This window comes from Quercus suber, unplaced genomic scaffold (genome assembly GCF_002906115.3).
Source record: "Quercus suber isolate HL8 unplaced genomic scaffold, Cork oak 2.0 scaffold_137, whole genome shotgun sequence".
Classification (NCBI taxonomy): domain Eukaryota; kingdom Viridiplantae; phylum Streptophyta; class Magnoliopsida; order Fagales; family Fagaceae; genus Quercus; species Quercus suber.
In genome coordinates, this window is record NW_027069599.1 from 740,516 (window position 1) to 767,753 (window position 27,238).

At 35.1% G+C, this 27,238-nt stretch overlaps 2 protein-coding genes and 1 pseudogene across 2 annotated transcripts; 1 reads left to right on the forward strand and 2 right to left on the reverse strand.

Annotated features, from left to right (window-relative positions):
• Positions 1–6,531: 6,531 nt before the first annotated feature.
• On the reverse strand, positions 6,532–7,065 carry LOC112001053 (uncharacterized). Its single transcript, XM_024033216.2, has one exon. It carries the CDS (start codon positions 6,865–6,867, stop codon positions 6,598–6,600), a length of 270 nt encoding a protein of 89 aa, XP_023888984.1. The 5' UTR covers positions 6,868–7,065; the 3' UTR covers positions 6,532–6,597.
• Positions 7,066–19,710: 12,645 nt separating this feature from the next.
• LOC112001052 (uncharacterized) lies at positions 19,711–20,192 on the forward strand (annotated as a pseudogene).
• A 1,487-nt stretch (positions 20,193–21,679) lies between these two features.
• LOC112001059 (uncharacterized) lies at positions 21,680–22,310 on the reverse strand. The gene has a single exon (XM_024033222.2). The coding sequence runs from the start codon at positions 22,087–22,089 to the stop codon at positions 21,823–21,825; it is 267 nt and encodes an 88-aa protein (XP_023888990.2). The 5' UTR covers positions 22,090–22,310; the 3' UTR covers positions 21,680–21,822.
• Positions 22,311–27,238: the final 4,928 nt, after the last annotated feature.

The window sequence follows — 27,238 nt, forward strand, 5'->3', positions numbered from 1 at the left end:
GTTTCTTGCCTCAGTGGCGTTGTAAGGGAGTTGTGTACTTTCCGTTTGAACTGAATACTTAATACTTTGCTTCTAACTAATGAGGTTTTCTTTTATTTGCTTTACTATTGTACTCTGCTTAATATTCGTATTCTATTCTGGAGTTAGCCTCATGAAACCATCTGTTATCCTTCAAACATAAATCTAAAGATCGTATTATAGCTTGACTCTAAGTAGCGCTTTGGTTTTTCTCCAGATAGTTATTTTCTCTATGGGTTCGAGTCCGAGGACCATGCGATACCCTGGTTATGCCCAGTACTTCTATTTTTCTATAAGTATCTAGTTTTCCATAGGCTTGGGTCCGAGGACCATGCAATACCTTGGTTATGTCTAGTACTTCCATTTTTCTATAAGAATCTAGTATTCCATAGGCTTGGGTCCGAGGACCATGCAATACCTTAGTTATGTCTAGTACTCAGATATAATGGTGTGTGTAGTTTTACCATAGGTTTGGGTCCGAGGACCATGCAATACCTTGGTTCTGTCTAGTATCCAGATATAATGGTGTGTAGTTTTACCATAGGCTTGGGTCCGAGGGCCATGCAATACCTTGGCTCTGTCTACCACTTCTATTTTTCTGTAAGTATCTAGTTTCCCCATAGGTTTGGGTCCGAGGACCATGCAATACCTTAGTTCTATCTAGTATCCAGATATAATGGTGTGTGTAGTTTTACCATAGGCTTGGGTCTGAGGACCATGCAATACCTTAGTTATGTCTAGTACTCAGATATAATGGTGTGTGTAGTTTTACCATAGGTTTGGGTCCGAGGACCATGCAATACCTTGGTTCTGTCTAGTACCCAGATATAATGGTGTGTGTAGTTTTACCACAGGTTTGGGTCCGAGGACCATGCAATACCTTGGCTCTGTCTACCACTTCTATTTTTCTGTAAGTATCTAGTTTCCCCATAGGTTTGGGTCCGAGGACCATGCAATACCTTGGTTCTATCTAGTATCCAGATATAATAGTGTGTGTAGTTTTACCATAGGCTTGGGTCCGAGAACCATGCAATACCTTGGCTCTGTCTACCACTTCTATTTTTCTGTAAGTATCTAGTTTCCCCATAGGTTTGGGTCCGAGAACCATGCAATACCTTGGTTCTGTCTAGTATCCAGATATAATGGTGTGTGTAGTTTTACCATAGGTTTGGGTCCGAGGACCATGCAATACCTTGGTTCTGTCTACCACTTCTATTTTTCTGTAAGTATCTAGTTTCCCTATAGGTTTGGGTCCGAGGACCATGCAAGACCTTGGTTCTGTCTAATACTCAGATATAATGGTGTGTGTAGTTTTACCATAGGTTTGGGTCCGAGGACCATGCAATACCTTGGTTCTGTCTACCACTTCTATTTTTCTGTAAGTATCTAGTTTCCCCATAGGTTTGGGTCCGAGGACCATGCAAGACCTTGGTTCTGTCTAGTACTCAGATATAATGGTGTGTGTAGTTTTACCACAGGTTTGGGTCCGAGGACCATGCAATACCTTGGTTCTGTCTACCACTTCTATTTTTCTATAAGTATCTAGTTTCCCCATAGGTTTGGGTCCGAGGACCATGCAAGACCTTGGTTCTGTCTAGTACTCAGATATAATGGTGTGTGTAGTTTTACCATAGGTTTGGGTCCGAGGACCATGCAATACCTTGGTTCTGTCTACCACTTCTATTTTTCTGTAAGCGGAGGTTTGTCCTCAGACCGCTTTACTGGAGATGATTCCTCTTTGGGTCAGATTATGATCTTTACACGTGGCATTGATCTCGCCTCCAGCTCGAGGCCCCATCTTTTTTATTTATGAAGTGCCCTTTGTCTGTTCGTGTTTCGCGCTGGACGCCTCAGTGCGCGAAACGCGCCTTCATTAATGTCCTCGTGAATTAACACAAGCCCAACGGTCTAAGGCCTCCTTGGAAATTGGCAGCTTCATTATTAGCCCAGCTGATAATTCTCTTTTCGAACTCTGCATAAATTAACTCTCACCAACCCCCAACCCCTATATAAAGTGGGGAGATGGTTTCTCCACAACCCATGGACCTCTCAACACAAACAGAACAAAACACATTCTTCCAACTTCCCAAGCCCTTTTAACAACCCCGCCGGAATTGTTACCGGGATTGACAAAAACCGGTATGGCCGCAGCCCCCACTGGGCTTTCGGTGCTGCAGAGTCTAGGCGTAACCCCCATGGCGCCCTTAGAGGTGTCCCAGAGGGGTGTTGTTAGAGAACCTAACGTCTTTCCTCGGAGCACACCCCTGACGAGGAAGATGTGCGAATTCACCTCATGGGCGATGCTCGAGTGTTGCCGTCTCCAACGGCCAACACTCATGAGGACCGGAGAGAATCGAGGGAACATCATGGGGGAAGGTATCCCGGAGCCCCTGCATCTGCTCCTCTCTTTGTTCCAACTCCGCCTGGCCGAGAAGGGAGTTGTTGGTGGCCTGGAAACATGATTGCCCTTCCCCTTCTCCGCCTTTTGTCAAGCTCTCCCATTCTCTTTATACCAATAAAGGGACGGCTTGACACTTCCCACCGGTTAGTTTTCTCTTAGGGCGGCTCCACCTGGGCCTCTGATTGTAGAAATAGCTGGTAGTATTAGCTTGTAAATTTGTATGTAAAACACACCTGCCTAAGCCTCTGATTGTAACTTGTACTTTTTTTATTCATGAAATAATAAAATCAAGATCTTTCTTTTTTTTTTTTTTTTTCTACTGTCAAATCTTCTATATTTTTTTTTTTCTTTCAACCTACTGTAAAACGAATACTTAGAACACTCGCCTGGTGCGCCGGCCAGCACCCTAATCCTCCCCACAGACGACGCCAATTGTAGGGACTCAATTTGGATTGACCCTGTTTTCAGCCCAATCAAGCCCAAACAATAAATTTATAGAGAGTGGGTTAAAGGTTTAGGCGCTGGCCGTCGATCACCAAGCATGAACTTTCTTTATAAAAAAAATACTAAGAGTTTTCTTTACAAATGGGGGAATGCTCCTCGGCCTGTGGCCGAGGAGACCTTTTTGTTCTCTCTTTCCCCCCCCCCCTCCCCCCCCCCCACCTTTACTTTACTTGCTTTACTTATATAGTCTTCATCTTCCTATCTCCTTCGTCCATCTGTTGATCATCCACTTGCCTCTTTTCTGGTCGTCTGTCCCATCAGAGGCCTTATCAGTACTCAAGTGGTTCACTCTGACCAACATTGCCCTGCTAAGGGGTTATATCCCCATTAATGCAGCCAGAGGGGTTAGGTGAATGCATTAAGTGCGAATGTGACAGCTTGCTCTGAGCTTGTCCCCTCCCAAAGATTATCCTTAGAATGCCGAGGACGAACAGGTCCTCGGCGTGGGTCACAAAAGAGGCTTTGTCTAACTTAGCCTTGACTGGTCAGTCCTCCTCGGCGTTGGCCTTGGGCCTAATACCCGATGGGCCGAGGCTATCAGGCCTACGGGCCCTACACTTCCAATTCCAAATTATTATATCATAAATGATTGAGTTGAAATGTATTAAGAAACAATTATTTGTTTTTTTTTAATATATTTTGTGAATACTAAATAGATACTATATTTATATTTCATGAATTAATTTGTTTTTGAATCTTAATTATTTCTTAATGGCATAAATACACTTTTAGTTCCTACATTTTAGTTTTTTTCCATTTGCTCCCTACATTTTAATTTCACCACTTTTAGTCCCTAAATAAATTAGCGCATGTTATTTTGGTTTTTTCCGTCAGTCAACAGTTGGAAATATCTGAGGTGGTTAACGGAGAACTTAAATATTATTAAAAATTCACATCACCCATGACACATCAGCATATAAATTTAAAAAATTAATCTATTAATTTTAACTAAATAAAAAAAATAAAAACAGAATTAAAAACCAAAATTCACAAGAATTAAGATTTAAAGGTTTCTTGAACAAGAACACCAACCCACATCTATAAGTTTCTCCCATTGTTTCTCTTCTTGCATTTTTTGAGCAACCAAACATGCAAAACACACAACAATCTTCAAATGAGACCAAAACCCAACAATCACAAAAATATCAAAACACAACATCTCAACCAAGACACTAAAGCATCTCTACCGGACCCAACCAACTAAACACCAAACATCAAAACCCAACCAAACACAACAATAGACCAAGAAAATCCTCCATCGATCCACCAACTTCAAACCCCACCAATGGCCAAAAAATCTAGATCTACCAACCACCTATGAGCCCAGTTGACCACTGCCACCTAAACCCATAAAACCTAACCAACACCATTGATCTCCACCTCTACTGAGCTGAGTCTGTCTTTCTCCACCTCCATCACTAGTCTCCAATGTTGATCTGAGCCCCTCCACTACCTTACTACCAATCTGCAACCACCACCTCCACTACTAATTTGCAACCACCACTTCCACCACTACCAATCTAACCCTCATTCTCTCTCTTTAACCCAAATCAAACCCATATAGGAAAAAGAGAGAAAGATAGAAAACTAAAAGAAAGCTGAGAAAGAGATCGAGAGCCAAAGAGAAGGGAAAATGAAAATTAACCCACTACCGAGAGAGAGAGAGAGCAAAGCACCGATCTAAGCAAGGAGCTTGGGGCATTTGGGTTTAGGTTTGGGTTTGAGCATAATCAAGAGCTAAAGAGAATGGGTCAGTCAGAGAAAGAAAAAAAAGCACCACAACCATTTGTGGTGGTGGTGGTGGCGATGAGCAAGGAGGTAAAGCTCGAAGCCTTCGGCCATGAACATGTTTTGGAAGAGACAGATCCCTGTGTTTTGAAAGAGAGAGAGGAAGCTTTGAGTTTTGGAAGAGAGGGGAAGCTTGGAGAATGTTTTAGAAGGGTTGGGGGAATCGGTTTTTAATAAGGAAGTTTTGGGTTAAAGTTTTTATTATGATTGTATGAATTTTTTCTGGGTTTGTAATAAAGTTTAACTCTTATTGATCTAAGAATATGATTCATGTTCAGGGGATGAACACGAGGAACATGAACACGTTCCTTAAAAAAAACAATGAAAGAATTTTTTTTTTTAATTATCTTATTTTGTTTTAAAAGAATTTAGAAAAAACATGAAAATGTCTTTTTTTAATTATTATTTTATGTTGACTTGGAACTTATTAAATAACAAATAAAATTTTTTATTATTATTTTATTCGTCACGTCAGCATTTACTGTATCAACAGTGCACTCCGTTTGCCACCTCAAATATTTTCAACTGTTGACTAGCGAAAAGGACCAAAATAACACGCGCTAAATGATTTAGGGACAAAGTTTAGCTACAAAATTGGTTGTAGCTTAAGGCTACAAACTTATTCAATAAAATAAATATTACGACATATTTTGAAAATCTAACCATTGAATTGCATGTTCTTTACGCCCTTAATACACATGTTGAATTTTGTGTCAATTAGATATCATTTACTATATAATCTATATGCTTATATGTTGTGCATAATTTTAAATTATAAAAACTTACAATTTAAAAAATTTATTGATGATATAGTTGTTGATCTTTAATTTTCTTAAAATTTTGCAAGCATTGAGAATATAAGAAAAAGATGTAATCTAATGGTGGATTTGTCAAAATTCACCATCAATAAAAAGATATTAAATAAGTTTGTAACCTAAGTCTACAGCTAATTTTGTGGCTAAAAATGGTAAAATTAAAATATAGGGACCAAAATAAATAAATTTAAAAAAAAAAAAAAACCAAAATGTAGGAACTAAAATGCATTTTTGCCTTTCTTAATTGTATTATCAAAATTTGTTGTTCTTGTTTTGACTTTCTCCAAGGCAAAATTCTGGTTCCATCCACAGGATGGCCCTCCAATTTTTTTTTTTTTTAATAATTTTTTTCCAGAAGTAATACAAAAAATTATAAATAAAATTCAAAAAATTATAAATAAAATTTTATATTCTTGTCTTTGGCCCCAAATTTTTATGAGCTTTCAAAACGGAAAATGTTTTGAATTTTCTAAAGTTTACTAATATTCAATAGGTGCTAACCTTCAAGAAAGCAAATGCAACACCCTTGTCCTCACCTTTTTTTTTTTTTCTAAACAATACCCTTGACCTTACTGATGACGGACAAGGTGGCTATTTTCATAAAATAATTATCTGCTTCTACAGAAAACCCCCCTTTACAATTTTTTTTTTTTTTTCCCTTTACATTTTTTGATTGCAATTTATTTTCACTGGCAGAAATCAAAGAAAGATTTAATCACGTTTCTGTTAACAGATACTTTAAAATGGCTAAATAAAAATCATTTGAATCTCTCTCAGTTCAGCTTTATCCTGTTCAAATCCGACCAAATTCAATTCATTCTATAACCCAAATATACCCATAAAAAAGGAAGATAAAAACAAAGAGGAACATGTCACAAATATACAAATATTAGCAATTCTCGGCAAAAACGACTATTCAAGTTGAATACTAAAAAGCTCCGACTGCTGTCCTAAATCGACCATTAGTAAAATGAAATTGGTAGGGATAAGTATAACAGACAAAAATTTGGGATGAAGCAATTTATATTGATTCAAAACTTGGCCTTATATTTACAAGAAGTGTAGGGGGGATCAGTTAGGACCCCAACAACTCAAATACATGACATTTCTCAAAGACTCTTCACTCTGCTTTAGCTTCTCGTTGTTCACTTTACTACATATAGCCGAGGAAGACTGGGCTGAGAGTTTCTTGGCTTGATAGTATGATCTGATATTGTTCTTCGCATGCTGTTGCAGTGACCTTAGAGGATAGTTCCATCTGCAAACACCTTGGTCTTTCAAGGCCTCAACTGCACCAATACTAGCTGCCACCATCCAAGAAGCTTTACTTGTTGCACTCATACTGCTTTCTTGCTCTAAATTGGATCTGAAATAAATGGGAATTTGGAAGTTCGGAAGATGTAAAATAGATTTTGGGTTTCGAATTTTGATGGTGCCCAATGTAAGGAAATGGATTTTATATAATGGGTGAAGATAGTGGCGGGTGAGAAGGTTTTGGGAGCAAAACTATAGGCAGTTTTGCCAGCAGTTTGGGAGAAAACCCTGGTATTTGGACTCCAAAACCATTTGCTTAGCTCATACGGCCCCTCAGAACAGACAAAAACGGAGCCTATTCGGACACTAGCGGTAGTGGGTATGACAAATGGATAAAGAAATGATAGGTGGGGTTGCTATTATTCGTTTTATTATGAAGCAGACTTAAAGGGGCCTGCTTTCAAGTTGAAACTTTTAACCCACGGATTCGATAATTTTTGATCTAATCAAATCCTACCGAGAGTCGGGTTAATTTTTCAAGGATTTTTTTTTTTTTTTGGGAGAAACAATTTTCAAGGGTTGATGAGTTGAATTGATAGCAAACTTTTGAAGCTCAAGTTTAGGTTGGCGAGATTTTTAACCCAAGTAATGGACCCAATCCATTCTGTTAATATTTTAAAAATTATATGCTTTTTAAATTTGTTCATTAATTTAAATTATATGTGTGGGGATAAAAGCCCAAATTCACATATTGGGCCTTGGGCCCTATATGAGGATGGGGGTCCGTCCGAGAATGAGTAAATAATTGAAAAAGACTCTAGAGTGGAAAATCACGTAAAGAAGTGATAAAGAAATATAGTCCGAAGAGATTATCCTTCTCGGATATGAAGAATACTGGTAAAGCAAATACTTGGGCAGCTTGGGCAATCTTCCAGGAAGTTCTAACGATAAGGATGAACTTCATACACGTATAACATGTATAAAGGTGATAACAATGGAGAAATATCTAAAGAAAAAACTGTTACCACCGCATTAAATGTACTGCAACAACTTTTATGGTCACATTTATGTGGAAAAGACTCCTGAACAGTGCAGCCTCAGCTACCACCACTCATGGAGAACCAGAGAAGATACCTGATGGGACATATACTCAAGTGAATACTTGGACGAAGAACAAGTGTACGATCAAGATAGACAAAAAGAAAACGATATAAATGTGAAGGGCTTCTCATGAGTGGGGGATCGGGAAAAATTGAAAGTAAAAAAGAAGGAAGATTGATTGTAGTTCTAACTTCTAAGAATCGTATTAACTTTTAATCTCCTCGGACATCAATATATTGAAGTTTGAAGTTTTTTTTTTTTTTGCGTTTATTCATCTTTTAAAACCTTAATTAACTGTTGTTTAGTTCACAAACCGCCCAGTTCTTTCACCCACTCTCTACAAATTTATTGTATTGGGCTTATTGGGCTTACATCCCATATCTTTTGGGCTAGAGCTACAAATCGAGACCCTACAATATGCTTTTTAAATTTGTTCACTAAATTTATTCCCTTCTAATTTATTAGCCATAAGAAAATTGTCATTCAGCAAAAAAAGGCATAAGAAAATTGTCACAACTAAAAATGACACAACTTAATCCAATCACTTCATGTTATGTAGGGTTGGGGATTTACAAACTCAAAGGGTTTAGATTAGGTTGAAAAGTACCTTAAACCCAATCCCCATATGATCAATGCACACCAATAATGTGGGAGAGGATATCTTATGAGACCACCCTTTGATTAAAGCCATATTTTGTTTTTTGTAAGTAATAAGAGGAGGTCTTGGAATGTATAGATGCATTGCTTGTAAAAAACCAAATTGATTCCATCACTGTAATTGAAAATCTATAATCCTAATTAAAATAATTTTCAACGTTTCATTAAGAAAAAAAAATTAGTGAAAAGAATAACCCAGTATAAACTATAAAATCTAGCAGTCAATTTTAATTTTGAAATAGTAAAAGGTTGTATCAAATCATCTCTATTCCTTGGGTCTATTTGTAGAAGAACATTTTTTTTTTTTTAAACACGACATTAAATTTTGCCTTTTGGAAAAGTGATTTTTAAAATTACATATAAGTGTTCGTTCAAACTCATGAAAAATGTGGTATTTTTGTCAAATGAGTATTTGGAGAATGCTTGTCTAAAACTATTGTTTCAGGTGCAAATTACTTAAAAGGACTAAACTACAACACCAATATTTGGTCATAACCAATCTAAGACTAAGTGTTTAATTTAAAAAAAAAATTAAAAATTAAAAATTAAAAAGGTTACACATGGAGAGTGAAGACACCACACCTCGAGAAGTAAGTATTTGACAATTATTTTATAGTTGGAAAATATTTTTTGTCAAACCAAACATGGCCTAAAAGAAAGAAAAGTCAGTGCTTCATTTGGTTGGATCGTGGAGATTGGAGAAAAGATAAAGAGATGAAGAAGTTGTGGTTAAATGCGTCAATTAGCAACTGAGCTTGAGCCATTCAGGCATGAGCAAGTTGTTGGTTAAGTAAGGCAAAGAGAGATCAAAGAACAAGTGCATGACGACAATGATGTAACATAAACATAAGGAGAAGTAGAGGTGAAATAGAGGCAAAGGTACAACAAGAACACTAAGGGTGTGTTTGGTAGGGGGATTTTAGGGAGGATGAAAAAAAAAAACTTTTTGGAGGATTTGGTTGGGAGGAAGAGAGGGAAAAGAAAGGGTAGAGCCCGAGTGTTTACTCCCCGAGTCCACCAGATAGTTTTCTCCCCAAAATGGGGAGAAAACTGTGGGAGGGGGGAGAGTCTAATTTGTTTATTAACCAGGATGCCCATGTGCACTTGCACATAGGCTTTTGTCCAGTATGTTGGCTTTTTTTTTCCCCCTATTTCCAGTTTTAAGTATTTGTTTTTTGTGCTTATGAAAGTTTAATGTTGAAGCTAAAATATGTGGCCTAATATATTGCTAAAAGAGTGAATAATATTGTGGTAACGGGAATCATTTATAGAACCTAGTTAACCTAATCATTTTTCCTCAAAAAAAAAAAATGTTAATCTAATAATAGTCTAATAATAATACTGATACAACAATGTAGTTTGATAGAGATTTGGATTGAAAACTCATACTCCCCTAACCCCCTCCCCCCCCTCCCCCCCTCCAAATTGGAAATTAGTCCCTCAAAAACCAAAAATATTGAAGTGTCCACCTAACCCATATATATGATCCATCGCTCTCTTTCGAAACAATCAAACAAACAAAAAAAAAAAAAAAATCTATCTTTACTCATAGAACTATATGTGTGTGTGTGTGTGTATATATATATATACATATAAACTTTTCTTTATATATAAGAACTATGATTTCATATGATATTTGGTTATTTACTTATTTAGGACCAAAAATTAAAAGTTTAGAATTTTGAGATATGGGTGTTGATGTGCTATCTAACTCCACTCAAAGGATTGTTTAACACTTATTTTTCTCCAATGAGTAAAATGGCTTTATAATTGTGTATTATTATTTATTAGATTTTTATTTTGTAGTAAATTCTAAATTACAAGATTTAAATCTCCAGTTTAGTAAACATAGACTTATTCTTAACTTTGAATTCTCGAGAGGTACATGAATCTAATTAGAATTGATAATATTTGTTTACCAGTTAATAATTTTTATTTGCAAGGATTCACAAATTATGAAAAAAAAAATAGTATTGAAAATGAAACTTCACCACGAAAAGCATATGTAGTAGGACATTTGCACTTCAAAAAAAAAATTAATACTTTTTAAATCGTGCCAATGGCTGCTCAAGAATTGAAAATCAATAAACTATTACTATATTTTCAAAGTGGTTGCATTAGTATTTATTCTTACAATTTCTATTGCAAATTTCGAACGAACATTTTCACTCATAAATATTATCAAAACTAACTTTTCCAATAATATTTTAACAAATCGTTGATTTTGTAGTACATCAAAAGAGAAGTTGTTGAAAATTTTAATACAAAGTTAATCAAATATGATTTTGAGAATTTAAAATAACTTCCAATTCCAATTTATTATGTCATAAATGATTGAGTTGAAATGTATTAAGAAACAATTATTTGTTTTTTTTAATATATTTTGTGAATACTAAATAGATACTATATTTATATTTCATAAATTAATTTGTTTTTGAATCTTAATTATTTCTTAATGGCATAAATACACTTTTAGTCCCTACATTTTAGTTTTTTTCCATTTGCTCCCTATATTTTAATTTCACCACTTTTAGTCCCTAAATAAATTAGCGCGTGTTATTTTGGTTTTTTCCGTCAGTCATCAGTTGGAAATATCTGAGGTGGCTAACAGAGGACTTAAATATTATTAAAAATTCACATCACCCATAACACATCAGCATATAAATTTAAAAAATTAATTTATTAATTTTAACTAAATAAAAAAAAATAAAAACAGAATTAAAAACCAAAATTCACAAGAATTAAGATTTAAAAGTTTCTTGAACAAGAACACCAACCCACATCTATAAGTTTCTCCCATTGTTTCTCTTCTTGCATTTTCTTAGCAACCAAACACGCAAAACACACAACAATCTTCAAGTGAGACCAAAACCCAACAATCACAAAAATACCAAAACACAACATCTCAACTAAAACACTAAAACATCTCTACCGGACCCAACCAACCAAACACCAAACATCAAAACTCAACCAAACACAACAATAGACCAAGAAAATCCTCCATCGATCCATCACCTTCAAACCCCACCTGAACGGTTTTAGACCCCTTAAAACAACCAGATTGGTTAGCCTAGATTAATTAGCCAAGTTGTTACTTAGTCAAATTATGCAATTCTAGGTTAAAGCAATCAAATAATCATATCAAAAAATGGTTGTGGTGCTTTTTTTTTCTTTCTCTGATTGACGCCATTCTCTTTAGCTCTTGATTATGCTCAAACCCAAACATAAACCCAAATGCCCCCAAGCTCCTTGCTCAGATGGTGCTTTGCTCTCTCTCTCTCTCTCTCTCTCTCTCTCTCTCTCGGCGGTGGGTTAATTTTCATTTTCCCCTCTCTTTCGGCTCTTGATCTCTTCTCTCAGCTCTCTTTAGTTTTCTATCTTTCTCTCTTTTCCTATATGGGTTTGATTTGGGTTAAAGAGAGAGAATGAAGGGTTAGATAAGGTGTGGTGGTGGTGGTGGAAGTGGTGGTTGCAAATTAGTAGTGGAGGTGGTGGTTCAGATTGGGGATGGGTTCAGATCGGAGTAAGGTAGTGGAGGGGCTCAGATCGGCGGTGGAGACTAGCGATGGAGGTGGAGAAAGACAACTCACTCAGTAGAGGTGGAGATCAATGGTGTTGGTGGCAGTGGTAGTGGGCTCACAGGTGGTGGGTAGATCTGGATTTTTTGGCCATTGGTGGGTTGAGTGTTTAGGTTTTGAGTTTGTAATGTTGGCAAACCATGACAAAACATGACAAAAACTAAGTCTCATTAGTTTAGAATGGTCTACATTGAAGCCCAAGACAAAAACTTCAAGTTCAGGATAAAAACAAATGAGTTACAAGCTGGTTGGTTCGATCGATCCAATCTAATTTTCGATTGATCGAAAATCGCGTATCAGGAAAATCAGCAAACGTAAAAAGGCCATAACTTATTCATTTGAAGCTCAAATCGCGAGTTGTTTTTTCCAGTATTTAAAGGACATCATAAGCTAACCCTAGGTAGGGTTTTTAGAGCTTTTTAGAGAGATTAGAGTGCCTCTTGTGCCTCTTTGAATTTTTAGGGTTTTGTACCTAAAAGCTCTCTTATGTTTTCTACCAGTGCTATTCCTTGAAGAATCTCAAGATCCGGTATTGTAGAAGTTGTTGTCTTCTCTAGTCATCAAAGGTGTTGATGATCTAAACCTTCAAGGGTGGTATTGGAGTCACAAACAGGAGAGTTTGTATTGATAAACCTTTGAGTGAGATCTCAAAGTCACAGACGTGGGTGTTTGTGTTTTGCAAAGGCCAAAGAAAGAAGGAGTCCGTGGATTCGGCAGCTTGCACGTGGTCGTGTCAGTAAGTTCTACTGGTGGGTAGCATTAGGAAGTCGAGCGGGGAGCTTGTAGTCCTTTTGTTTGAACTTCGATTCTTTCTAGTGGATATGCTTTTTACCTTGAGGATAGCTAGGTCAAATCCTCCCCAGGTTTTTACCGTGTGTTTCCTGAGGTGATCATATCATTGTGTCTTTTATTATTCGCTGCTTTATTATTTTGATATGATTATTTGATTGCTTTAACCTAGAATTGCATAATTACTAAGTAACAACTTGGCTAATTAATCTAGGCTAACCAATCTGGTTGTTTTAAGGGGTCTAAAACCATTCAAGTGGTATCAGAGCAGGTAGCTCTTCTTGTTGTAGATCTTTTGATCTAAGAGCTGATCCTTGACCCTTGTTGTTATGGATAATTTGAATTGTCTTTCTGATCATGTTTCTGCTCATGCTTCTGCTGATTTTATTGATGCCTGTGATGTTTTGAATAAAAAGGACACTATTGTTTCTGTTGATTTTTTTGATGCTTTTGAAACTCTTCGTAAGGAATTATCTAAATCTTTGAAAATTTCTAAGAAATTTAAAGAAGAGTTAAAATTGGCTAATCTTGAAAAGAGGATTTGATTGTGAGATTAGATGAGTCTAATAAAAAGAATGAATTTTTGAGAAATCAAATTTCCTCTCAAGATGAGAAGATGAAAAGCTTGGACATAAGAGTTAGTTGAATCTATAGCTAAAATTAAAGATTTGACTAGTGTCAAGCCTGCTGTTGATAACAGAAGTGTTTCTGTTTTTCTTAAGCCTAAAACTGAGAAAGTTTATATCCCTCCTTTCAAGAGGAATAATAAAGAAAATGATTATTTTGCTAGTTAGACAAAGGTAAAAGTTTTGATGTTAACGCTGAAGTTTCTAAACCTATGTCTAAACCTGCTGCTAGTGTGCAAAAGAAATCTGTTTTTGTGCCTACCTGTCACCTTTGTGGTGTTGTTGGTCATATTAGACCAAATTGTTCTTTGTTGAGGCAAAAACCTAAATCTGGGACTAGACTTGTTGTTAGGAATACTGATGTTCCTAAATTTGTTCCTGTTTGTCACTTTTGTGGTGTCTCCGGTCACATTCGTCCTAATTGTCATAAATTGAAATTTAAGCATTCTGTGTTTCAATCTAGGATATGTGATGATATTTCTCCTGCCATAAGTCCATATAAATTGTTTCATATTCTTTTGAAAAATTAGAGCTTGTTGGCTTGTGAAAAGAATTTGCAGGATTTCAGTCTCTCTCAGAAGTTTGGTATAATCTCTCAATACACTCTGCTTCACATGGATTTTCACCTACAAAGCCGAAGACTCGTGCTAGATGGGTGAGAAAAGATTCTCCAAGGTGAGTGTTACTAACTTGTCCTTGATTTAATTCTTTCAATTATTTGTGGACATGTTTTGTTTTTGTTTTTGTTTGTGTTTTTTTTTTTGGTTGTTTTTATTAAAAAAAAAATCCAAAAACATTGAAAAATTTCAAAAAGACAAAAATATTTTATTTTGTGTCTTGTTTTATTTTTCTTGAGGATTACATGAGTTATAATATCTCTCTCTTGATTTAGAACATGCTTGACATTGTGGAGAAACTTGAATGGTTTGTGCCTAAGCTATTTCTGATTTTGTGTGAGTATGTACTAGTTTGTACATGTACTCAAGGGTTAATTAAGAAATTGATATTTCTTGTTTGTGTACCCTCTATAACTTAGTTAAACATTGTCATGCATTGTATTTGCATTGTTCATTAGCATAATGTGTGCTTTTTGTTTTTGGTCATAAATTTTTTTTAAACCAAAAAGAATTTTTGTGTTTTGTATTTCATATCATGGATTTGAAATCAAGGTTGACCATCTTATCTTTACATAACAAGTTATGTACCTTGTTTAGCTCGGATGAGCTTAATTATTGCACTTTACTAGTTGAAACTTTGTAGTGCATGTTGTGTGGGAAAGATGTTTATGGTGTTTATCACTTTGTCTTAATCTTGAAGTCACATGTTATTTGACTGTCAAACTTGATCCTTTTGAGAAAGGCATAAATAACCATCTCACCACTGTTCACTAGCCAATCATGAACACCTTAGTGCATATCATAAGATTCTGTGCTCGAGAAAGTGTAGCACATGCACAAAAAGAACATAAGGTGTAGCCTCAATTAAATTAAAACTGGTGTTTACTATTAGGCTTGATGCCAATTCACTTAATTCAAACCGGTGTGTACTATTAGGCTAAATGCCATTTCATACAAATAAGAGGCAAAAATGCAAGAAACTTACATGATTGCAAGCTTTTGTTCTAGGAGATGTGGAAGTTATAGGATGTAACTCTTTAGGTGATAGTCTCTTTTAAATTCTATGTGATGGATTGTGTAGACTTTGTGATTAATTGCTATTCACATATCACCTCACATGTATCTCAAGCTTTTGCTAGTTGCACACACTACACAAGTTACTCTTTGTTAAACTTGGTACATTTTATTGTATGTGATCTTGTTGTGGCCATCCAAGATTAAAAGTTCCTTGATTTTAATGCACAATGTGTTTAATGTTTGCGCTTTAAGGACAATTTGATTGAAAATCTTGATTTTGGAAGATCTTGATTGAATTCAAGTATTTTTGAAAAACTTTTCGTCTCATACTTATGCATTTTTTATAAAACAATGTGCTTTGAGGAGTTTCAGCATTAAAATGCTCTGTTTTCCAAAAATCTGATTTTTCCAGATTTTCGATCGATTGAACTTGTTTTTCGATCAATCGAAATTGCAATTAAAATTTTTGGTCTGAGTCTGCCTGACTCGATTGATGTTTGATTGATACTTGATCGATCGAAACTGAAAAATTTTCAGTTTCTGTGTTCTTTACCAAAATTTTTTATGCATCACTTGTGTTTAGGATTCACATGCATTGCATTGATTTTGTATCTATCTTGCAGTTTTACAGTTATATCTCTCATTGTTTTCACACATAGCATGCATACACTTTGCTAAATTGGGTACTCAACTTGATTTAAAAATTGGTTGATTAATTTCTAAGTTTTGTACATTCTAGTATATGCTATTTCTTATGTGTGAATTGTAGAAAATATTTTTCTTAAGAGATATGATAGATAATCAATGTGCAAATATTTTCTCTACTCATGCAATTGTTTATGGGTCAAATAGTGCCATGTTTGCATTTTATTAAAAGAGAGAATATTTTTTCTTCATGTGTATCCTCACCTTGTTTTTAACTTTGGTTTGTGTGTTTTTAACTTTGGTCCTGCTGGTGAGAATGTACCTGATCCTGTTGGTGCTGCTGCTGCTGCTGATTTTCCCCCTCCTCCTTTATTTTTCCCCAAAACTGTTTTTCCCAAAACTTGTTTTGTTTTTCCTATTTTTTTAGGGGGAGAAATTTTTTTTAAACCTTTGTGATTCTTAGGGGAAGTTGTTGCTCTCCATAGGGGGAGTTGTCTCTATTTTCTCTTACTCTGTTACGTATGTTTTCTGTCTATCTTCTAATTAGGTAGTCTTTGTCAATACGTGACAAAAAGGGGGAGCCATAGATGACCTGTTTGTTTTGTTTAGGGGGAGAATATAAAAACATTTTGATGCATCTAACTTAGGGGGAGAGTTAGAATTTTTTTTAATATTCTGTTTGATATTATTGTTTATATGTCTTCTTTCCACACATGCGGTGATGTGTTTGTTGAGTGTTTCAGGAAAGACAGGTACATTCTGATCAAGACCTTCTACCTCTTCTTGCAACTTCTAGGTTAGGAGTCTTAGATTGGGATGTGTGATGTATTTGGGCATTTTATTGTATATGGGCATTATGTTGTATGTGTGTTTTGTCACGGATTGCCAAAGGGGGAGATTGTTAGGTTTTGAGTTTGTAATGTTGGCAAACCATGACAAAACATGACAAAAACTAAGTCTCATTGGTTTAGAATGGTCTACATTGAAGCCCAAGACAAAAACTTCAAGTTCAGGATAAAAACAAATGAGTTACAAGCTGGTTGGTTTGATCGATCCAATCTAATTTTCGATTGATCGAAAATCGCATATCAGGAAAATCAGCAAACGTAAAAAGGCCATAACTTATTTGTTTGAAGCCCAAATCGCGAGCTGTTTTTTCCAGTATTTAAAGGACATCATAAGCTAACCTAGGTAGGGTTTTTAGAGCTTTTTAGAGAGATTAGAGTGCCTCTTGTGCCTCTTTGAATTTTTAGGGTTTTGTACCCAAAATCTCTCTTATGTTTTCTACCGGTGCTATTCCTTGAAGAATCTCAAGATCCGGTGTTGTAGAAGTTGTTGCCTTCTCTAGTCATCAAAGGTGTTGATGATCTAAACCTTCAAGGGTGGTCTTGGAGTCACAAACAAGAGAGTTTGTGTTGATAAACCTTTGAGTGGGATCTCAAAGTCACAGACTTGGGTGTTTGTGTTTTGCAAAGGCCAAAGAAAGAAGGAGTTCGTGGATTCGGAGCTTGCACGTGGTCGTGTCAGTAAGTTCTACTGGTGGGTAGCATTAGGAAGTCGAGCGGGGAGCTTGTAGTCCTTTTGTTTGAACTTCGATTCTTTCTAGTGGATATGCTTTTTACCTTGAGGATAGCTAGGTCAAATCCTCCCCAGGTTTTTACCGTGTGGTTTCCTAGGTGATCATATCATTGTGTCTTTTATTATTTCGCTGCTTTATTANGACGGACCAAAAAAAAAAAAACAAAAGTAGAGAAAATTATCAAATGAAAGAAATAGAATCAACAATCAAAAGCAAAAGAAAAAGGAAAATAATCAAAATACCTGATGAAGCAGAGCACAGAGGACGGACCAAAGAAAAAGAAAAACCCAGATTTCAGAAATTTAGAATCAAGTAATGAAAAATCAAAAGCAAAGGAAAAAGAAGATAAGTTCAATACCTGATGATTGATGAAGCCATTGAAGCATAGAGGGTGAGAACGAGACACAAAAAAAAAAAAAACCAAGATTTCAGAAATTCAAAATCAAGTAATCAAAAATCAAAAGCAAAGGAAAAAGGAAAATAAGTTTCATACCTGATGATTGATGAAGCCACTGAAGCAGAGAGGGCGAGACCGAGACCGAGACAAAGGAAAAAAAAAAAAACCAGAAGCAGTCTAGCAGATCGTGATTATGAGGATGAGAAGCAGAATAGAGGCTATGAGAAGGGGAAAAAAAAAAAAAAATTAGGCCTCACCTTGAGCTTGAGAGTTGAGTGAGGTGAGATTCTCATCATGAGAGTGAGATAGAGGCGTGAGATAGAGATTAGAGAGGCGTGAGAATCTGAATAGGTGTTTAGGATAATTTCTAGGTTTCCTTTGTACAAATGATGCAGTTTAGGCTGAGAATAAGTCAAAAAAACTGTGTAGTTTAAGTGGACAACCCAACTAGCCCTTAACTGATTCGACTGTACCGGTTCTCGATTTTTCTGTTGAACTGACCGGTTTCTGAATTTTCCCAGTTTTGATGGATTTTTGGTTTTTACCTATAACCGGATTGAAGGCCGATTCTCAGTTGAATTGGTTAGACCGACCGATTTGGTCCAGTTTTTAAAACCATGATTGTTTGTGCTAGAGTCGACTAATGCATTGATTCTATGGGCACAAAAGAAATATCTTGGGTTCCAGCTTTCCAGGTAAGTCACTTAATTATTCTATGGGTCCAAAAGAAATATCTTGGGTTCTAGGTAAATCACCTAATTAAGGATGTCCACGAGTTGGTTTTGGTCAGATTTATGCCTAACTTGTGACCATTCGACCAAATCGGGTGAAATGTTTAACACCTGCCGGAGACTGGTGAAGTAGTTGGTTCGAACTGGTCAGATATGCATCAGGTGGTGTCCATCTTGGTTGGAGTTAAGGAGGAGAAGATCTGGCTGGTATTCCCCAGAATTGGACAAAATTCGGTCATATATGGCTAAAATACTCTAAATTTGGAGAGATCTTGTCATATCTCGCAAGATTTGGAGAGATCTCAATGAGGTCTCACTGGATCTACACTAGACCTTGATGGATCTCGGCAAGATCTCGTGGATCTCGCCAAGATCCCATGAGATCCTGGTGGATCTGTTGAGATCTAATCGAATATCTCTTCATATGACGGAGAACCGAGGCTATTGGTGGTGTGGATATCGGTTGGGTTGGTTAGAATCTAATTTTTAAGCCACAACCCGCCACTCTCTAAAATGGAGCTCAAAATCTAAATTGAGAAAAAAAAAATAGTGGGAGTTGAGTGTAATTCTTCAACATCTAATCTCCGTATTTGGTACATGATTGTATTATGAAATCCAAATAGAACTCTAGATTTATTATTATTAATCATTTTAAGATAATTCTAGAGTCTAGAGGTCATGTCTTGGTATGATAGTAAAGGTCTTCACCAAAATACAATAATTTTGGGTGCTGGGAACAACTTTTCTAAATTTGACTCTATTTTTATTTATTTATCAAAAGATTGAACTTTTTTCCTTTTTACTTGGGCTTAAAATTTTTCTATTACTCTAATCAAATAAAAATGTTTTCGAATAGTATGCAGCTATAATTCTAATCCCCCATACCTCCTTTTATTACTCGACAAAAGCAAAAGGCAAAACAAAGCGAGATGAAGCAGCCCCGCCAACCTTTTCAGCGCAAAAAAAAAAAGAAAAAAAAGAAAAAAAAGAAAAAAAAAGGATAAAAGGACATAGCAACCCCACCTATCATTTCTTTATCCATTTGTCATACCCACTACCGCTAGTGTCCGAATAGGCTCCGTTTTTGTCTGTTCTGAGGGGCCGTATGAGCTAAGCAAATGGTTTTGGAGTCCAAATACCAGGGTTTTCTCCCAAACTGCTGGCAAAACTGCCTATAGTTTTGCCCCAAACCTTCTCACCCGCCACTATCTTCACCCATTATATAAAATCCATTTCCTTACATTGGGCACCATCAAAATTCGAAACCCAAAATCTATTTTACATCTTCCGAACTTCCAAATTCCCATTTATTTCAGATCCAATTTAGAGCAAGAAAGCAGTATGAGTGCAACAAGTAAAGCTTCTTGGATGGTGGCAGCTAGTATTGGTGCAGTTGAGGCTTGAAAGACCAAGGTGTTTGCAGATGGAACTATCCTCTAAGGTCACTGCAACAGCATGCGAAGAACAATATCAGATCATACTATCAAGCCAAGAAACTCTCAGCCCAGTCTTCCTCGGCTATATGTAGTAAAGTGAACAACGAGAAGCTAAAGCAGAGTGAAGAGTCTTTGAGAAATGTCATGTATTTGAGTTGTTGGGGTCCTAACTGATCCCCCTACACTTCTTGTAAATATAAGGCCAAGTTTTGAATCAATATAAATTGCTTCATCCCAAATTTTTGTCTGTTATACTTATCCCTACCAATTTCATTTTACTAATGGTCGATTTAGGACAGCAGTCGGAGCTTTTTAGTATTCAACTTGAATAGTCGTTTTTGCCGAGAATTGCTAATATTTGTATATTTGTGACATGTTCCTCTTTGTTTTTATCTTCCTTTTTTATGGGTATATTTGGGTTATAGAATGAATTGAATTTGGTCGGATTTGAACAGGATAAAGCTGAACTGAGAGAGATTCAAATGATTTTTATTTAGCCATTTTAAAGTATCTGTTAACAGAAACGTGATTAAATCTTTCTTTGATTTCTGCCAGTGAAAATAAATTGCAATAAAAAATGTAAAGGGAAAAAAAAAAAAAATTGTAAAGGGGGGTTTTCTGTAGAAGCAGATAATTATTTTATGAAAATAGCCACCTTGTCCGTCATCAGTAAGGTCAAGGGTATTGTTTAGAAAAAAAAAAAAGGTGAGGACAAGGGTGTTGCATTTGCTTTCTTGAAGGTTAGCACCTATTGAATATTAGTAAACTTTAGAAAATTCAAAACATTTTCCGTTTTGAAAGCTCATAAAAATTTGGGGCCAAAGACAAGAATATAAAATTTTATTTATAATATTCTTTTGTTTTTTTTTTTTTTGGTCCGTCCTCTGTAATGTTATTATGTTAAATTCTATAAAAAAAAATGTTATATACTTTTATGTTTGTTAAGGAAACATATTTATTACTATTAGTTTGTTAGTTTTAGTATTAAAAAAAATTATTAATTATTTATATAAATAAAATAAATAATAATAAAATTATTTATAACATCATCGTTTCAACCAGAAATTCAGTAATTAGTTTCTTTTTTGGCTCTTTCCAAGTATCAATTTTTAAAACCATGCAAACAATGTTCTTTTTTCGGTGGATACCATACCACCCCCAACCAATTTTGCCAAGTTTTGGAATTTCGGGTTTTTTTTTTTTTTCCTTTTAAATTAATATCAGTACCGTCTTTCTTTTTTTTCTTTTTTCTTTTTTTTCCACCCAATGAATTAGAAAATCAAGATCTCGTTTTCCCTTTTTTTCCTTTTAACAGAATGATGTCGTATTTAATGACATTGTAATTGAAGCAATTTAGAGTGGGAACCGGATACCCGCTCCATAACTCTTCACAAAACAGGTCCGGAACTTGATAGCCTATTTGTGTCATTACACATTAGGGATATTTCTGGAAAAATCTATTACATTGATCAGGAAATGGTTTCATGATTCATATTTTCGGCACATCTTTAGATCAATCCAACAGAGTTGAAGAACAATGCTACTTGTGATGTGCTTCACACAAAACCATTTTCTCCATCATGGCATTCACAATCACATGGCCAAAAATCTGTCAATTATATGTGTGCGTGTATATATATATATATATATATAAAGAATTTATAGGAGGAATTTATAAGAGAAATAAGAAGTAAAAATTACATGAAACAAAGATGTGGGGAGGTAATTAAGCTCATATAATAGAAATTTGACCATTAATTTGCTTTAATAAGATAAACAATAATGGCAAGTACAGACATTTTTAAAATCTCTAATGAAGCTAGGAATCATCTCACGGAAAAATGGGATTACATATCTTGAAACAACACACTAAAATCTAATGGTATTGGGACCCCAGCAGCTCAAATCCAGGACTTTTCTCATAGACTCTTCCTTGGACCGCATAATGGTATTAGAAATAGCAGAAGAAGACTGAGCAGACAGCTTCTTAGCCTGATAATAAGACCTGATATTGTTCTTGGCATGTTGATGTACTGACCTCATAACAAAATTCCACCTGCACACCCCTTGGTCTTTCAGGGTCTCCACTGCAGCTATGCTTGATGCCACAATCCAAGCTTTGCAAGCTGAATTCATATTTGTTAAGTTTAAGCTTTTTTTGAATTTGGGTTCCTGGTAATGAATTCAATTCAAGGTTGTGTGTAAGAAATTGATGGTTTTAATTTTGTTGTTGTTGTTGTTGTTGTTGAGGGGTTAATAGTAGGGGGGTTTCTTTCCTTATATAGGTAGGGAGGTCAATATTTTAAGGAGGGTAACCTGGAAAGTAGAAAACCACAGGCAGTTGGCAGTAGAGGCCCTGGTATTTTTAATAGCAAAACGCCAAAACCATGGGCTAGCTAAGCTAGAAATGGCAGGTTACATATTTTTGGTGAGCGCACTAGTTTTATTGATTCGGACGCCAAAGTCCTGAAATAGCTACCGCTTGGACGCATTATTAACAGATTTTTTGGCCATTGGTAAGTGTACAGTGTAGGCTAAATTTTCTAAGGGTAATGGGCCAGGCTTTTTATATGTCCTCTCTCACTCTCTCTCTCTCACATATGGGACCACGGAAGGTGAGGGCGTATCAGCCCAGGTGACTTGTACATCTAAAGTGCTGCCTCTGCCTTTTTCTTTTTCTTTTTCTTTTTCTTTTTTTTTGTCGTTTTCCTCAAACCGTGTTCATCCTTGATACAAGGAGGGTGAAATACAACTTACACGCAAGAGGCCTTTATAAATTATATGGCCAACTTAGACCATTTCCATAAATTATATACTCAAGTGAATGCTTGGATGAAGAACAAGTGTACGATCAAGATAAACAAAAAGAAAACCATATAAATGTGAAGGGCTTCTCATGAGTGGGGGATCGGAAAAAATTGAAAGTAAAAAAGAAGGAAGATTGATTGTAGTTCTAAGAATTGTATTAACTTTTAATCTCCTCGGACATCAATATATTGAAGTCTAAAGTTTGTTTTTGCGTTTATTCATCTTTTAAAACCTTGATTAACTGTTGTTTAGTTCACAAACCGCCCAGTTCTTTCACCCACTCTCTACAAATTTTTTATGTTGGACTTATTGGGCTTACATCCTATATCTTTTAGGCTGGAGCTATAAATCGAGACCCTACAGTATGCTTTTTAAATTTGTTCACTAAATTTATTCCTTTCTGTTTTATTAGGCATAAGAAAATTGTCATTCAGCAAAAAAAGGCATAAGAAAATTGTCACAACTAAAAATGACACAACTTAACCCAATCACTTCATGTTATGTAGGGCTGGGGATTTACAAACTCAAAGGGTTTAGATTAGGTTGAAAAGTACCTTAAACCCAATCCCCATATGATCAATGCACACCAATAATGTGGGAGAGGATATCTTATGAGACCACGCTTTGATTAAAGCCATATTTTGTTTTTTGTAAGTAATAAAGGGAGGTCTTGGAATGTATAGATGCATTGCTTGTTAAAAAAAAAAAATTGATTCCATCACTGTAATTGAAAATCTACAATCCTAATTAAAATAATTTTCAACGTTTCATTAAGAAAAAAATTAGTGAAAAGAATAACCCAGTATAAACTATAAAATCTAGCAGTCAATTTTAATTTCGAAATAGTAAAAGGTTCTATCAAATCATCTCTATTCCTTGGGTCTATTTGTAGAAGAACATTTAAAAAAAAAAAAAAAACATTAAATTTTGCATTTTGGAAAAGTGATTTTTAAAATTACATATAAGTGTTCATTCAAACTCGTGAAAAACGTGGTATTTTTGTCAAATGAGTATTTGGAGAATGCTTGTCTAAAACTATTGTTTCAGGTGTAAATTACTTAAAAGGACTAAACTACAACACCAATATTTGGTCATAACCAATCTAAGACTAAGTGTTTAATTTTAAAAAAAAAATTAAAATTAAAAATTAAAAAGGTTACACATGGAGAGTGAAGACACCACACCTCGAGAAGTAAGTATTTGACAATTATTTTATAGTTGGAAAATATTTTTTGTCAAACCAAACACGGCCTAAAAGAAAGAAAAGTCAGTGCTTCATTTGGTTGGATCGTGGAGATTGGAGAAAAGATAAAAAGATGAAGAAGTTGTGGTTAAATGCGTCAATTAGCAACTGAGCTTGAGCCATTCAAGCATGAGCAGGTTGTTGGTTGAGTAAGGCAAAGAGAGATCAAAGAACAAGTGCATGACGACAATAATGTAACATAAACATAAGGAGAAGTAGAGGTGAAATAGAGGCATTTTGGAGGATTTGGTTAGGAGGGAGAGAGGGAAAAGAAAGGGTGGAGCCCAGGTGTTTACTCCCCGAGTCCACTAGATAGTTTTCTCCCCAAAATGGGGAGAAAACTGTGGGAGGGGGGAGTCTGATTTGTTTATTAACCAGGATGCCCATGGGCTTTTGTCTAGTATGTTGGCTTTTTTTTCCCCCCAGTTCCAGTTTTAAGTATTTGTTTTTTGTGCTTATGAAAGTTTAATGTTGAAGCAAAAATATGTGGCCTAATATATTGCTAAAAGAGTGAATAATATTGTGGTAAGGAGAATCATTTATAGAACCTAGTTAACCTAATCATTTTTCCTCAAAAAAAAAATGTTAATCTAATAATAGTCTAATAATAATACTGATACAACAATGTAGTTTGATAGAGATTTGGATTGAAAACTCATACTGCCCCAACCCCCCCCCCCCTCCAAAATTGAAATTAGTCCCTCAAAAACCAAAAATATTGAAGTGTCCACCTAACCCATATATATGATCCATCGCTCTCTTTCAAAAAAAAAAAAAAATCTATCTTTACTCATAGAACTATATGTGTGTGCGCGTGTGTATATATATATATATATATATAAACTTTTCTTTATATATAAAAACTATGATTTCATATGATATTTGGTTATTTACTTATTTAGGACCAAAAATTAAAAGTTTAGAATTTTGAGATATGGGTGTTGATGAGCTATCTAACTCCACTCAAAAGATTGTTTAACACTAATTTTTCTCCAATGAGTAAAATGGCTATATAATTGTGTATAATTACTTATTAGATTTTTATTTGTAGTAAATTCTCAATTACAAGATTTAAATCTCCAGTTTAGTAAATGTAGACTTATTCTTAGCTTTGAATTCTCGAGAGGTACATGAATCTAATTAGAATTGATAATATTTGTCTACCAGTTAATAATTTTTACTTGCAAGGATTCACAAATTATGAAAAAAAAAATAGTATTGAAAATGAAACTTCACCATGATAAGCATATGTAGTAGGACATTTGCACTTCAAAAAAAAAAAATTTAATACTTTTTAAATCATGCCAATGGCTACTCAGGAATTGAAAATCAATAAACTATTACTATATTTTCAAAGTGGTTGCATTAGTATTTATTCTTACAATTTCTATTGCAAATATCGACCGAACATTTTCACTCATAAATATTATCAAAACTAACTTTTCCAATAATATTTTAACGAATCGTTGATTTTGTAGTACATCAAAAGAGAAGTTGTTGAAAATTTTAATACAAAGTTAATCAAATATGATTTTGAGAATTTAAAAGAACTTCCAATTCCAATTTATTATATCATAAATGATTGAGTTGAAATGTATTAAGAAACAATTATTTGTTTTTTTTAATATATTTTGTGAATACTAAATAGATACTATATTTATATTTCATGAATTAATTTGTTTTTGAATATTAATTATTTCTTAATGGCATAAATACACTTTTAGTCCCTACATTTTGGTTTTTTTCCATTTGCTCCCTACATTTTAATTTCACCACTTTTAGTCCCTAAATAAATTAGCGCAAGTTATTTTGGTTTTTTCCGTCAGTCAACAGTTGGAAATGTCTGAGGTGGCTAACGAAGGACTTAAATGTTATTAAAAATTCACATCACCCATGACACATCAGCATATAAATTTAAAAATTTAATTTATTAATTTTAACTAAATAAAAACATAATTAAAAACCAAAATTCACATGAATTAAGATTTAAAAGTTTCTTGCACAAGAACACCAACCCATATCTAAAAGTTTCTCCCATTGTTTCTCTTCTTGCATTTTCTTAGCAACCAAACATGCAAAACACACAACAATCTTCAAATGAGACCAAAACCCAAAAATCACAAAAATACCAAAACACAACATCTCAACCAAAACACTAAAACATCTCTACCGGACCCAACCAACCAAACACCAAACATCAAAACTCAACCAAACAAAACAATTGACCAAGAAAATCCTCCATCAATCCACCACCTTCAAACCCCACCAATGGCCAAAAAATCCAGATCTACCCACCACCTGTGAGCCCAGCTGACCACTGCCACCAACACCATTGATCTCCACCTCTACTGAGTTGAGTATGTCTTTCTCCACCTCCATCGCTAGTCTCCACCGCCGATCTGAGCCCCTCCACTACCTTACTACCGATCTGCAACCACCACCTCCACTACTACCACCAATCTGCAACCACCACCTCCACTACTAATTTGCAACCACCACTTCCACCACCACCACCGATCTAACCCTTATCTAACCCTTCATTCTCTCTCTTTAACCCAAATCAAACCCATATAGGAAAAAGAGAGAAAGATAGAAAACTGAAAGAGAGCTGAGAGAGAGATCAAGAGCCGAAAGAGAGGGGAAAATGAAAATTAACCCACCGCCGAGAGAGAGAGCAAAGCGCCAATCAGAGAATGAAAAAAAGCACCACAACCATTTGTGGTGGTGGCGGTGGCGATGAGCAAGGAGGTAGAGCTCGAAGCCTTCGGCCATGAACATGTTTTGGAAGAGAGAGATCTCCGTGTTTTGAAAGAGAGAGAGGAAGCTTTGAGTTTTGGAAGAGATGGTTTTTAATAAGGAAGTTTTGGGTTGAAGTTTTTATTATGATTGTATGAATTTTTTCTGGGTTTGTAATAAAGTTTAACTCTTATTGATCTAAGAATATGATTCATGTTCAGGGGATGAACACAAGGAACATGAACATGTTCATCAAAAAAAATAATGAAAGAAATAATTTTTTTTTTTAATTTTAATTATCTTATTTTGTTTTAAAAGAATTTAGAAAAAACATGAAAATGTCTTTTTTTAATTATTATTTTATTCGTCACGTCAGCATTTACCGAAAAGGACCAAAATAACTCACGCTAAATGATTTAGGGACAAAACTTAGTTACAAAATTGGTTATAGTTTAAGGCTACAAACTTACTCAATAAAATAAATATTACAACATATTT